At 45.2% G+C, this 15,237-nt stretch overlaps 1 protein-coding gene across 2 annotated transcripts in view; it reads left to right on the forward strand.

Annotated features, from left to right (window-relative positions):
- Nrp2 (neuropilin 2) overlaps window positions 1–15,237 on the forward strand; it is a 126,390-nt gene that overhangs the window by 55,452 nt on the left and 55,701 nt on the right. For both annotated transcript variants that reach the window (XM_013010470.1, XM_013010478.1), the window contains exons 8-10: window positions 6,337–6,481; window positions 8,807–9,156; window positions 11,180–11,324. In XM_013010470.1, the coding sequence (XP_012865924.1) occupies window positions 6,337–6,481; window positions 8,807–9,156; window positions 11,180–11,324 (640 nt within the window). The remainder of the gene's footprint in view (window positions 1–6,336; window positions 6,482–8,806; window positions 9,157–11,179; window positions 11,325–15,237) is intronic.

Here is a 15,237-nt window from a genome sequence, read left to right on the forward strand (position 1 = left end):
AAATCTCATGGCCCCACAAGGCCCACACAGATGGGGATGCGCACTTCCCACCCACCTCCACCCCCAGAACGAAACGGCCTGCTCCTCTGTCTCCTCTTTTGTGACAGGAAAACTGCCTGATGACAAAAACAGCCCGAAAGAAAGTAAAGGAGGAGAGCAGAGGTCATCAGAGTCATAAATGAACATTTGGTTGTTGGGAGCTTCTTTGCTTGCCCCATCCCCCACCCTCCCTCAGATTCTTTCTCTTCCTCTATGTACACACACACACACACACACACACACTCCTGACTCTGACTCTGCATCTGGCTAAATTCCAACATCCACTAGAATGAAGGCTGCTTAAATGTTTTTTTTTTTTAAAATAGTCTTTTAGGAGGAGTTTTAAGAGAGAAATGTCAAGACCATGATTTACAAACAGGGAGGGAGAAAAAAAGCCATTACCTTAACATCATCCCCCCACAGCAATGCCCCTCTCCTTCTCCTTTGCCTGTTTGGTACGACAAATTAATTAAACAGGACGGCATTCATTGATTAACAATTTATTTTTATGTGTAGACCTGGTGGCTGGTTTTAGAGAAAATGCTAGGGAAGGAGTGGTGGAGGGGAGACAGGCTCAGGTCCAGCATCAGGATGAGTTGTGCAGTTGTGTCCCAACCTCATTTTCTAACCACAACAGCATTTTCTGTTTCCTCCCTCTCCTACCTCCCTTCCTTTCTGCCTGCTTTGTTCTCTTCCTCCTTGAGTATTTGTGACCAAGCAGATTGCGAAGGAGAACTTTGGATGCAATGAAACATTTATTAATGGAGAGACATATTCATTTTAAGGAGAAAAAAAAAAGCCAAAAGAGAAGAATATCTCATGCACAATTTCTACCTCAGGGCTCCAGCACAATGTTGTCTTTGAAAAATTTTCCTGCTTTCCTTGCGGTCGGTCCCTGGAGCCAGGAGAGTTCAGATATTTACAGCATGATAGGAGTGAACAGTGAGTCACACCATAGGAAGTGCAGGCATGTGCAGGCAGAATGCAAAGCCCTATTCAGATCAGAGGCAGCAGTGCATGTGAGGAAACCCTGCATCCACCTACCAGAGGGCCTACTTCCTTTAGGAAGGCTAAACTATCAGGTAATGCCTGATCTTGCACTGTATATCTACTCCAAGGAGCTCATAGACTTTGCCAGAATCTTCTCATTGGCCCTTGAGGCAGGCATGATCATATGTAGTAACCTCACCATCCTGGGATAGATTTCAACTAGGCAGAAGGTAGGCAGGCCACAGTGTACACTGTGTCTAGCAAGGACAAGGTCAGTGCCTGTCACTCAAAGATTCAAGGAAGGTTAGCTAAAAGAGAGAGGTGACTAGGAATAAATATGGGTGAGAAATAAGGAAAAATACTTGAAAACCATCAGTGATGTTGTCAGCTAGATCTATCTTATTATACATGTAACAGGCATATAAAATGAGGCCAGGTATGGTGGTTTATGGCCCTAACCCCAGCTACTCCAAAGGAGAAAGTAGGAAAAGTACCGTAACAAAGCCACATGGGTAAATGTGCAAGATCCTCTGACAACAAACTAAGCCAAAAAGAAATAGAGGTGTGGCTCAAGGCGTAGCGTGCTTGTGGAACAAGCGTGAGGCCCTGAATTAAAACCCCAGAACCAACCACTAAAAGAAAGCTTTTTTAAAAAATTGCTTTAATATTGTATTATGCAGACCAATAATCCATGCCTGTGGACTCTTGGGCTTGGTCAACACATGAGGGTTGTCTTTTCCTGGCTGTCTTTTCAGGGGTGTAGATAATAGACAAACTGCGTTGCTGAAAGGCAGCCGATTTACTTGGCAGGTGCCTCCCCTTCCCCCAGAGGTGCAAATCAAAAAATCCATGAAATACTGCTGGTTTTCAGATTCTGTCTTACTGAAAATAAAACAAAGGTCTCAAGAATCAATTGGAAAATGTTGGGTTATGTTCAGAATTTAGTGAGGCACCCAACAGATTATTATCTGAACCACTTTGTACCCTGAATTTAAAAAAAAAAAACAAACAAACCAAAACACTTGGTTTGCAGAGATGCATTTAAGAAATCTTTATGTTCAACATAACAATGTACCCATGCAAATATTTAATCATTAGAATATAATCAACACTATTCCAAGAAAATGAGGGTCAGAAAACATACTCCTTCTTTACATTCTTCACTTAAAATGGATAAAAATGTATACCTTCTATAATATCCAACTTTTAAAGCAGATGTTAAAATTAAATGATTATATTAGTACATGCTTCTCTAAACATATGTGAAGAATCCACTGATTTTTCTCAGCATTATGAACACCTCACTGAAGAATTATAACATGAAAATTTTGGATCTCAAGGTGAGACTTGGGAACCAATGACTTTCCGAACTTGAACTCTCTTATTTATCCAAAGACCCCTATGTTATTTGTGACTTAGCGCCTTTCATTCCAAAATTTGGCCTGCATGTTATATAGGCATTGGAGCCAGCAAGAAGAACTGGTAAGCTTTAGTGCCTTTATTTTCCTGAAGAAGAAGCCAGGTATCTAAGTCTTATTGATTTGCCTATAGTGATTCAGTGAATCGGCAGAGAATAGAGAATAAAACCAATTTCCTGGCATCATTTTTCCATGTACACAAACCCTTATCTAGCAATGGCTAGACTGGAAGCCAAGAATCCATCTTAGAGAATTTGATCAGAAAACATATGTAGGGTAATTCTAAAACCACAGAAGCATTGAAAAAGTCATAAAGATGTATAATATATGATAGCATTTACCAGCTATAAATAGGGGAGGTGCAGAGAGAAAAATAGAGACCTTGTAAATCCACTGGGTAAGGAGACATAGAAACTACTTAATATTTCATTAAAAATGGATTTCCATAAATTGCACTTTGGGTGAGAGAATATGTAAGGACTGAGATGTTGTTATTCATTACTCTTGGTTATTAATAATTTGAACTGTTATTGAACCAACACATCAACAAGGTGTATTCTCCCTGTGAATGGAGCACTTACCATGTGTTCTGGGCGCTATTGAAAGTCTATTAAAAAAAATCCACATCACTTGTCCATAAAAGCACTTAAGCTATAAAGGACAGTAGGCAACTAAAATGCCCTATTACAAAGTGGACACTCTTAGAGGACTTCAAACTACAAAACACGCGCAGAGAGAAGCTTTAGAATCTTGGGACCAAAGAGGAGCTGAAAATCAACTCAGGGAATCCCCTCTTTTTACAGAGGAGGAAATTGGGATCTGAGGGAGCTAGAGATATTTTCCCACCTTATAAGCCAGTTAACAACAGAGCCGATCACCGGCCACTTTTGATTTGCTTTTTGTTTTTCCTGCTGATACTTGGGTTGGAACTGAGGGCCTTATGCCCTCTCTCACTCAGCTTTTTCCATTCCAGCTCAATTTTTACTGGTTAATTGGAGATAAGATTAAGGATTTGTCCATTCATGTAGGCTCTGAACCATGATCCTCAGATCTGAACCTTCCAAGTGTTAGGATTACAGGCTCAGGCTCCTGGCTTCTGATGGAGTCTGATAGAGTTTTGTTTTCTTTATTTCACTCTTCTATAGGCAGAGGGAGGAGCATGTAGGAATTTGAAGAACGTGGTGCTCATTCAGTGAAAGGTCTAGAGCACAGAGGGCAGATATAAACACAAGGTCAAGAGCAAACAAAAGAATCAGTACAGAACTAGGCTTGGTACCATGAAGTATAACTGGAGGCCAAGAGGCTTCCTTTGATTCCAGGGGTGGAGAAGCCTGAACCAAATGGAATGACAGAACAAAGTTCCATCTGAGCTGCACACAGATGGCCTAGGGAAGATCAGCTTGTGCTTGTCTCCCTTCCTGATGATGCCACTGTCAGCAGAGTTGGAGGGGCTTCCCCAAAGCCTGTAGCCACACACATCCAGCAAAACTAGCCTCCCTCTGGTAGGACGCTCGAGTGCATGCGTCCCCGTGTTCCACACGCACAGCCAAACTGCCCTCCCAAAGACAGTCCATCTCTGCAACCGTTTTCTTACTGAGGGAGCGTAGAAAAAGTTTCCTGTCGTTGTCTGCCAAGGCTGAGAAATAAGAGGGTCAGCTAAAATAAAATTGGATATTAAAAACACATAAGGCATGCTGTGTTTCTAAATGGTGCCAGCAGGGTGTGTTGCTGTAAATTAGCAGCTATGTGCAAGTTCAAATCCACTCAGTTCTCTGATTCTGTATTCATATGACAAACAAAGCTTTTTTTCCATGACACAGACGCCTTAGCATCTCCTGATAGTGGCCACACACACAGTCACCATCACTACCCTTGGGGAGTGTCCAGAAGTGGCCCCCTGCTCACAGTACCCTTCTGAAATCAGCCAAGTACTTCATTTGCTTCTTTCTTGCCAAAACAAAACAAAACAAACAAAAAAGCCTCTGTCTCCTGCTGAATTCTAGGAGAACTGATTCATCTCTTTTCCTTGGATTCTGTTCCTCCTGCCCTTTCCTCTGTGGAGCCCTTTATCAGCATGAAGGAAGCAAGAAATAGGAATGGTGACATCAGGTTTTTCCTGGGCCCTGTTCCCTCTTCTTTTGGCCATCCCTCTCAGAGAAACTCAGAGAGTAAGGAGCTCCCTGAATAGGCCTTCTTCTGGGTGTTTGGCACTAGCTCTCTGTCCACCCATTTTCTTAGCTTTCTCCTTCTCTCACTTTCTCTAGAGCAAGGAGTTGGGTGGATTGAGTGGGAGTCCCTCCACTTCGTCGGGCTTAGCACTAGAAACATTGCCTGAAATAACTGTGGACTGATAAACTCCTATTTCCTTCTTTGTCTTGAGCAAGCCACTTCCCTTCATTTGGTTCCAAAAGTATAATATTTCTCACTTTGTACTTCCTACCCATAAGCTTAGGAAATGGGAAATATAGAGAGTTCAAGATTGCTAAATGATGGAGTTAGAAGTTCATGGAAAAGAAAAGACAATGTTGTTAACTGCATCTAAACTATGCTGCTCTTTCCTCTTACCCAAAGCCATTCTGTGGTGAGATGACAAACACACACTGGGATCACATCACTGGACAGAGGCCTTGTTTCCATTTAGCCAATGATTAGAGCTCAGGATAGAAGACTCTGTGATGTCCAGCTCTCTGCATAAATGCTGCGAATCAATTAAAATAGACAAGTCAGCCTAGCAAATCACAGGTAGAAAGTCTGTGGACCAGAAGCACCTTGGAGCCTCAGTTTCCTCATCAATGAAGTAGAAATAATACCTCTTAGAGTGTTGTGCACATAGTTATATAGAGACAGAATCTGCTTTAAAGGTACTCAAATACCAGCTTTCTCTTCCTCTTTTCCTAGCCCTGTTAGTGCTTCAAACACTTGACATATCCTGGAACTAGAGCATCAAGTCTCCCTAAGCAGGTGGAAGCATTCATTGGAGAAGAGTTGCCCATGAGTTGCCTTAACTGTTACAGAAATGGACCAGGACTTATCCAGGGGAACCAAGAAAAACTCACATATACTTAGTCCAATTATTTTTGTTAATGAAGATTTCACATACACACAAAAAAAACTCCATAAGGTCCATATGGCAGTTATTGATTTGGGCCATCTGGTATACCAGAGCTTGTGCCCACCATGTTGATCAGAAGCTATTCCAAAAAGCCGTTCCTCCCATAAGGGATGGGGATGGATTTCATTACAGGGTGGGGACTATTGTGAGAGGAAGCCAGAGCAGGACTCCAATGAACTGTCTGTAACCCTGACCTTAGAACAAAGACCAGAGAGCACCACAAAAGTCTTGACTGACAATGGGTGCACTGGAGGAAGATGGTGCCCCTTTTCTGATCACTTGCTCATGGAATGGGAAAGCATCTTCAGTAACTAACAAAAACAATCACAGTGGATTTTTAAGTATAAAATCCTTTGTAAATATCCCAATATGCAGCCAAGATGAGGTGGAAAGAGTGTCAAGTTCAAGCTAGAATATAAATTCTGCTAACTCCCCCCACCCCCCAAAATGGCATGCCCATTTCCTTTGTAATGGTTATTCTACATCGTCCTCTCTTTCTTAGCTTCTGAAATTGTTTTTCTTTTCACGGCTCCTTCCTCTCAGGCCAGAGGCAAAATGTCCTTTTCCTCTAAACATTTTTGTAAAGACCATTTATTGTTTTCAAGTTGCAACACTGTAAGAAATTAATTTTTTCCAGTGTTTCTAAAAGAAAGCCCTAAACAACAAATGCACTGATTATTTTAAACCTGGAAGAAGATAAAACCCAAGAGAACTTTCCCACCCCTTCGACAACTCCTACAGGGTTTTCAGCAATGTGGTTTTGAATCTCACTTGCAGGTATTTCAAGCCAACAACGATGCAACGGAAGTGGTTCTCAACAAACTCCATACACCACTGTTGACGAGGTTCATCAGGATCCGCCCTCAGACCTGGCACTCAGGCATTGCCCTCCGGCTGGAGCTTTTTGGCTGCCGGGTCACAGGTAAGGTGGGCCCTCTTTAGAAACTGCATGCCTACCCCATGTGACCTTCCCAAAAGTGTTACCTCAAGAATTCAAGCCCTAGAAGACTTAATCTTTTCATGAATTCTTGGCCTAGGCACTGTCCTTGAGATTTTTTTTTCCCCCTCAAGGTTAACACTTTACCACTTGAGCCACAGTTTCACTTCTGGCTTTTTGGTAGTTAATTGGAGAATAACATACTTTCCTCATGTACTTTCCTGCCCAGGCTGACTTTGAAACCAATCCTCAGATCTCAGCCTCCTAAGTAGATAGGATTCCAGGTGTGAGCCATTGGCACTCAGCCATCCAGTATATTTTATTAAGCAAAAGAGGTAGATCACCCACCAATAAACGGTAGAGAAAGGTTCTGAGCCTAAACACTCTGCATCTCAGCTCTCAAGTAGCACTCTCTGCTGCCCCGTATGGGGACTGAGGGCTGGACGTAGTGTGTGGGCATAGTGAATCTCTTTCTTGTGGGCCTGGGACAAGGCTGGCAGACAAATTAATAGGAAGCCCATACATAAATGTGAAATCAAAACTATGATAATGCTGGAAACAGGGGCTCATGGTCAACAAAGAGTTCAAGAAGGACTCCCTTGAGGAGCTGATATGAAGGTTGGAGGTCAGATAGGTATTACTTGGAGGAAAAGTGTACATGTTGGTGATGACAGCTAGCTCCATAGCAAGAGGAACAACAGAGAAATTAAGATATACATATATACACAGACGCATATATATGTGTGTGTACACACACACATATATATGAAGGAAAACCCAGGGTACCCACGTAGGATGAAATCATCTGGAGAGGACCAGAGTGGCAACTAGGATACCTTTGTAAACCTGGCACAGTGGTAGGGAAGAGAAACAATAGTATGGAATTAGTGCTACTGATGGACAGTCTGGGACCCTTCATCTTGTAGATTCTGCCCAGGGTAGGCAGGTTGCTTCTTTGATCTGGAAGGGTCTTCAGTATATATCCACCCACCTGCCTGTGCCCTAGTCATTTCAGCCCCAACAAGAACTGCTCCATAGCGTAATCCTGTTTGAGATTCCTAGCTCAAACACCTTGCCTGTTCATCCTAATATCCCTTTGAGGTGAGTGGGGGCAAAGGCTCATTTGGAAACAAAGCCTCAACAGAGGCAGCAGCTTGACCCAAATCACCCAGGTAGGAGATGGTAGAAGCAGGGCCTGCACCTGCATTTCACTATACAAATCCTCTGCATTTTTCACCTTTATACAAAGACCGAGCTCTTAGATTAATCCCAATCCTGAGTAAGGGACTGCCCCTTCCATATTGCTGTTTGGGGATAACAAAGGCTAGCTAGCAAGGATCTAATTAAGGATCATTTCCTGGAAGACTGAAAGCAATACCCAGTGAATTTGAAGAAAACCTGGAGGACCATTCTATCTGCAACTTAGTTTGCAAACAAAAGCATGTTTGCTGTTAGACCCTATACTGCATGGTACCATGATTTATGAATTACCCACTCACTCCTTCACTTCATGAAGGCACCTCCACACCAGGCATGGGGACAGAAAAGTGAACAAAAGGATCTCTAGTATCATGGGACTTTCAGACTAGAGGCATGATCAATATTAAGCAAATATAAGCACTCATTATTCTACACCAAAGGTGGGTGACACGGGAAGAACGGGTTATTTGGAGAAGTGACTGTGGATTAAAAGAAGGAGGACAGCCTTTCTGAGGATGTGACCTTTATGCCTTAGGATAAATGAAGACTGAGAGGAAGAGCATTTGGGATGGTAGGAACAGCTTGTGGATAGGACCCAAGGCAGTAGAGAGTTATGACAGCACCTAGAGAAGGAAAAACACACCTGATGCAGACCCCAGGAAGGTTCCCATCTAGTAAGCAAAATGATCCCCCAGGATATAATTCAAGCGTAGCTGAGCAGCAGGCATTGGATACTTAGATAGGCATTATTATAAGAGCTACCAGAGATTGTCTAATAGCATTTTCACAAAACTCCCATGAAGTAGGTGCTGCTCTTAGTTCCCTTTTAGACCTGGGCAAACTGAGCCATGGGACAATTAAATAATTTGTTCATCCCGCTAGAAGATGACAGAATGACTATGAAACCCAGGCAGTCTGGCTCCTAGTTCAGCTCTTCCATCTGTGTATATGACCTCAGATCACAAAAGCCCGTTGCTGATCTAAAGCATTTGATAGCTGGCTCCTTTTGCAGCTCCCTGCTAATGGAAAGTGTCTCCAGTTAGTGGGGTGGGAGGGGGTGGGGGAGGGGTGTCAACCATGACCTCTTGTATTTTCCTTCCTTCTCCACAGACGCCCCCTGTTCCAACATGCTGGGGATGCTTTCAGGCCTCATCGCTGACTCCCAGATCTCTGCCTCTTCCACCCGTGAGTACCTCTGGAGCCCCAGTACTGCTCGCCTGATCAGTAGCCGCTCCGGCTGGTTCCCTCGGATTCCTCAGGCTCAGCCAGGTGAGGAATGGCTTCAAGTGGACCTGGGCGCACCCAAGACAGTGAAAGGTGTCATCATCCAGGGAGCTCGTGGGGGAGATGGCGTCACTCCGGTGGAAGCCAGAGCATTTGTGCGCAAGTTCAAAGTCTCCTACAGCCTAAACGGCAAGGACTGGGAATACATCCAGGACCCCAGGACCCAGCAGCCTAAGGTAGGTAGTTTGGGGAGGATTCAGTGATGTACCAGACAGGGATGCTAAGTAGGGCAAAGGGAGTTGAGGGTCCTGGTTTCCCATCAAACCCCAGAAATCCAGTAAAACAAGTACCCTGTGTGACAGACAGGGTCCTTAATCTCCACAGCCATTCTGCAAGGCTGATGCTTTGCTAACTCCCATTTCAGAGGTGATAAAACCAGGCTCTCCATCGTCTTACTGAGAGTTGAGCTTACTGTTAGCTGAGCCCACAATTCAGAACCTGTAAGTCTGATTACAAAAAGATAAATAACCACTACTCAGCATGGCCTATTTATAATAAAGTTGAACACCCTTCACACCTCTTTCAGATAAAGTTTCCCTGAAATTGGCCAGACATCGTGAGAGGATGTGGTTATACTGGAGGTTCACTTCCAAAAATAACGTTTCCTGAAGGTTGCTATGCTCCTTTGTGTTCTTGGAGTCGTGACTGCTCAGATCTTTCCCACCTCTCCTGCTGAAGTTGGGAAGAAGGAAACAAAACTTATTCTGGGCCAGAAGTTCAGACTGGTACAGCCCAGATCCTGCCTTCAGAAAAGTGAAGGCCAGTTTCTGTGGCAGGGCTCAAAGAGCCCTGAGTAAGGGAGAGGACATCAAGCTCCCCTTCCCCCTTCCTTCACACTCATCTCATGGGGGAGGGTCAGGCTCTCCAGGCCTTATTTCTAAATGACCTTAGAAGAGCAGAGTGTCTGTAAAGGCAAGAGTTATGGCCTACCTGTGTCAGCCACCCGTGCTAAGCAAGTGCTTCCATTCCAAATGCAGACACCAGGCCTGAGTTGAAGTTTGGCGGTGCTGATTAAACTTTTCACTACATGGTGCTGGGAAGGTGGCTCAGTGGTAGAGCGCTTGCCTTGCATGTCTGAGGCCCTGGGTTCAATTCCTCAGCACCACATAAGCAGAAAAAAACAAAAGCCGGAAGTGGCATTGTGGCTCAAGTGGTAGAGCGCTAGCCTTGAGCTGAAGAGCTGAGGGACAGCGCCCAGGCCCAGAGTTCAGGCCCCACAACCAGACGCAAATAAATAAACTCTTCACTACTAACTTCTGAGGCTTGAGAAGACTCAGGACTTGATGACCAGAACTTTCAGTAAATAGAGCAGAAGTTAGATCTCAGGCTTCCCCAGGGAGAGCCCACCCTGGCTCTTCTTAGGAAAAGGGGGCCCAGAGTAGAGCCTGCCATTCCAAGACAGTACTTCTCAACTCCCCCTGCAGAATGGCTGCTCCCACAGCATTGTGGAGCATAAGCTGCCACAGCCCCTACCACCCAAACAGTAGCCCTGGCCCTAGGTGAGTGGCTCCAAGGTGCAACTGGGTTGATATCAGTAAGAGCAGCTTATTGTCATCAGTTTTATGCATTGGGGATCTAGGTGATATTTCTTTTGAAAGACTTGCTTCTGGTGAACAAAGGTTTAGGAAAATTTCTCAGAAACCAATTTGTGACCAAAGGACAGTATCCGGAGCCTAAAGAAGGGAGTGGTCATTTTCCCTTCAGGCTTTCAATGAACTAGGAACTGTCCATCAACTAATACTTTTGGGGAGATGGTAGTACTGAGCCTGACTCTACCAGTTGAGCCATATTCCCAACCCATCCAGGGACATTTGAAGCCTAAACTTTCAAACATTAGGAAAAGAAGTTATTTCTCTTTCAGTAAACCAAGGAATTCAGAACGATCAAGACAGCCAGCACTTCCTTCCCTTCTCTCTAACCATGTTAGATGTTTCAGTTCCAGCCTAAAATATATTTACAGCCTAATCTTTCTTAGTCGTCAGTATCTAGTCCAAGATAAAAGACATAACTTGAAAACTGCCATCTTTTTTTCTTTCTGCTTCCTAAATTCCCTATTTGGGGGTCCCTAATGACCTTCAAATGAGTAAAGATCCTAGTCTGAAAATAAAGCTACCTCTGGGTTAGAAGTAAGGGAGGTAAGGACAGAATGAGTAGGGAGAGGTCTCCTAAGAGAAGGGCTGAGCATCTGTCTCCCTACAGCTGTTTGAAGGGAACATGCACTATGACACCCCAGACATCCGAAGGTTCGACCCCGTCCCTGCGCAGTATGTGCGGGTGTACCCAGAGAGGTGGTCGCCGGCGGGCATTGGGATGCGGCTGGAAGTGCTGGGCTGTGACTGGACAGGTAAGGCTGTTTTCCTCTCCAGATCTCACTCACCTGGTCGGGAGAGCACCCAGGTTGTCCTGGAAGGGGAAAGGCCAGCCAGCGCTGGTGAAGACCTGTCACCTGCTGCTCCTTCCATGTTCTTAGACCCCTTCTGAACTCAGGACAGTTTCTCAAAGGGATGTGTTTGGTCCTGTTTAAAGGATTGTTTTAGTTCTTCAACCCAAGTCTCTCAAACATAAATCATAACCAACATACTACCCACCCAAATTCAATTAGACCTCCACTCTTCAGGCCAGAGGGCTGTGACTATTGATTTAGGGAAGGAAAAAAAAAACCCTCATGATAATAAAGTAATCGATTTATGTCTGAATCTGGCCTCCAGATGTTGTGGCCCAGAGACTGCATTTTCGTTTGGAAGCTACATCTGTAAAAGGCATTTATTTGCGCGGGAGGGACCCTGTTCTAGAGGAGCTGATGGGAGCTGGATTTCTTCCCAGTATATAGCCAGAATCTTGCTTATTCCTGCCCCCACCAGGTGGCACTGGCCTGGGGTCCTGCTTCTAATTCTCCCCTAAGGATGAGGCCTGGAGCCCATCCCCCCTTCCCCCCATCCCCGTTGTTTTCCAAGTGAGGGCCCTGCCCTTCTGAGTCAGACCTCACCCTCTTCTCTGGGCACCAGCCCTGCTCTCTCTTTAGAGCTGTCACTAGCTGCCAAAATGAGCTTCAAGGAGCCACCCTGGGCTCCAAGCCCAACCCAGGGAGCAGCCAGTAGACTGAGCTGTGCTACCCCTCCCCACCAGGGCCCCAGGTACCCCCATTTGCCTGTCTGCACTGTACCTGTCACCAGCTCACCCAGCAGGATGGCATGAAGGATTAATAAGGGCATGTCGGAGAAGTGCTTTTGGCTCCCAGGGAGAAAAATGTTGCCTGTATGTGGCTGTAGTGCACGGAGGAGCCCCATTGAGGCATATAGGCTGGGAACAGGGCCCCAGTTAGCCATTCTCTCCTTGGAATTGAAGACCCTCCCAATGAATACATTCTAGCAGGAGGACTCTTTCCCCCTTATGTAGGGCAATGCCAAGTTCCCTGCTGCCTGCTAAATGTGTCACCTGCCATCTCACAGGGGCTGAAATCCCTTCTCCCACACACACTGGCCTCCTAAAACTTGGATTAGTATTATAGGGGACACAGAAGTTTTCAGACCAGTGGCTTCCAAATGTATTTGACCACTATCCCCAGTTTAAAATAAATTTCTGTCACTACTCCGTTCACTGAGAAACACACCCATACAAGTGTTCATGAGGATATAGCATGTGGTCAAGGGCTTGGATTCTAGATACAGATCGCTAAATTCAAGTCCTGTCTCAGCCATCACTGTCCGCATAACCTCGGGCAAGTGACTATGTCTGTGAACTGGAAAATTGGGGTGATAGTAGCATTGCACCTAGGATGATGAACGTGAAATGCTTAGATTACTGCCTGGCACCTCGCAAACCTGTGATTGGTAAATGTAATGGAAAGAAAAGGCGCCCCAAAACAAGGGTTCATCCTTACAATATAAGTACACTCTGAAATATTACAGCTCAGATTTTTTTTAATGCTACTCCTGACCCATTAAATTCATTGCACAACCTATTGATGAGTGTGATGTGAGGTTTGAAAACAAAAACAAATCCACAGAGCAAGATCAACTCTTCCTTCATAGACCAGCACTGAGCCTCAGAGAGAGAAAGAAGCCACTTTACCTTTGGTCACTGAGCTACCTAGGGACCAACTCAAACCTCTCTTCGGTTCTCTGTCCCTCTGTGATATGCCTCTCCCAGCCTGGCCCTGCTTTATGACTGCCTGGGGAGTTGCTAATGACCTCTTTCCCCCACATACACCCTGTCCCCTCTCCACTCTGACCCCATCCTGTCCCAAATTGTACTGCCGATAATGATAGTTAGCAACAGGTTTCTCGTTTCAAAGTCCTCATGGCCCTCAGAAGATCAGAGTGGAGGCGTGCTACCCTCTGCCCAGCCTCCTTTCCTTTGAAGTCAGACATCTGGTTTGAATTTTGTGGGAAGGCTGCTGTTTGATGGGCAGTTACCTTGGAGTGTCCAGTACAAACAGTGGACACAGAGACCAGTGCTGTTTTCACTTTCAGTGTGTAACTACACACACTGCCCTCTGCCACCCAGCCGGCCCTGAGTGTCCCTGGATTTAACTTTATCTTCACTGACCAACTAGCTGATGTACCCCAAAACTTTCAGGGACTGTGACTTTTTTTTCCTTTTTGAATTTCCATCTATTTCTGTGACTCACCCTGAGTTCACTTTTTCATTCTTCCTTCAAAAAAAAAGTCAGCAGAAAACTAAAGGGCTGAGTTGAGCTGCTGCAGCTAAATAATTTGACAGGGCCATTTTGCCAGTAAGTTAGTTTGTTTGTGTTTCAGATGATTACTTCTTGCTTTGCTGCCTGTAGTTTGCTTTACAATTGAGTTGGAGATACTTATGACACAGTGACAAATTTGAACTTACAAACTAGGACGCATTGAGGTTATTTGCTATTTACATTGAACAGGAGGCAGACGTGGTAAAGAGAACTATGAAAGGTTATGTGTGTAGTATTTAATAGCAGAAAGGTAGGAAGTCAACCGTGAAAAACCCATTCAGTGTATTTAGCAATTTCCTTCAGCTCCTGGCTTTATTAAATGGTATCCTGAAGAGTGTCTGACAAAGGCGCCTAATCACATACAATAGCAGCAAGGAGCATGTATAGAAATGGGAGAAACAATGTACTCACTTCTTTAGGGCATCTTGCTGGAGAGCAGCTCTGGGATGCAGATACCACCCCACAGCACCAAGAGAACACCGGTTTCCAGAACCCTTCCCACCCCACCCAGCCCTTGACTCATAGCCCCATTCATTCTTTGAATGGTTACTGGATGACTGACTGGCCTGAGCAAAGACATAAGCAAATGAATGGATGAGTGAATCACCTAGAGAGTCCCCCCCCCATCCCCCCACCCCCATCAAAACTGATGGCCTGCAGCCAGGTTTGGCCTCACCAGGTTTTATGGCTCATTCCTTATTATCACATCTGGGATAAGCTGCCAACATCTATGTGCCTGGAGATTTACACAGGGATTTTTGTGGCTGCTTCGGTGAGGGTTGCATTTTAGAAGAGCTAGCCAGACTGGGCCACCTCCTCTCCAGGCGTCAGTCTGCTGGAGCCAGTCATGGTACCTCCCTTCAGCCAGGCATGCACAGTCCCTGCTGCCACCTTGTTCACCATGCCTTGCTTGCTTCCTTCCCAGCTCCCTTGGTGTCAACCCCCCCACCCGACCCCTGTCTGCTTCCCACTGTCTGGATACAGCAAGCACCTGAATGAATTTGCCGCACCATGACCTGAAATTACTTTCACCAGGTCTGAGTCCCTTTCAATCCGTATTCTCCTCCATGCCATTTGGAGCAGACATGTTCACAAATGGCTGGGGGTCTCCCTTCCCACAGTTAGATTTCACTTACGCCTACTGTAGGTAGGCCCTGAGGTCAGACTGCTTTGTAGGGTTAGCCCAGTTTCCAAAAAGTTCCGTTGGGAGTAAAGAGATGTAAGGGCGTAAAGAGAGAATCTATATCTGCATGAAATGGGAGTGAGCAGGAAGGTCTGCCCTAGGCATGAAGGGAGGAGGGGCAGACAGGTGCATTTTTATACCTAAGGGGGGTTCACTTCATCCATTCAACATGAAGATTTTTCAGACTAGTTTTCATAGCCTTGTGTGTGTCCATGTATGTATGTGTGTGTGTGTGTGTGTGTGTGTGTGTGTATGTATGTGTGTGTGTTACTTTCACTCCTGTCTTAAGCAGAAAAGCTGGATGTGGTTCAACCCTGCATTGCTGACCTCCATTATTACCTCTAGTGCTTTTATGCTGCCTGGGGGCCTCTGTTG

This window comes from Dipodomys ordii, unplaced genomic scaffold (genome assembly GCF_000151885.1).
Source record: "Dipodomys ordii isolate 6190 unplaced genomic scaffold, Dord_2.0 Scaffold1, whole genome shotgun sequence".
In the NCBI taxonomy this organism is placed as follows: domain Eukaryota; kingdom Metazoa; phylum Chordata; class Mammalia; order Rodentia; family Heteromyidae; genus Dipodomys; species Dipodomys ordii.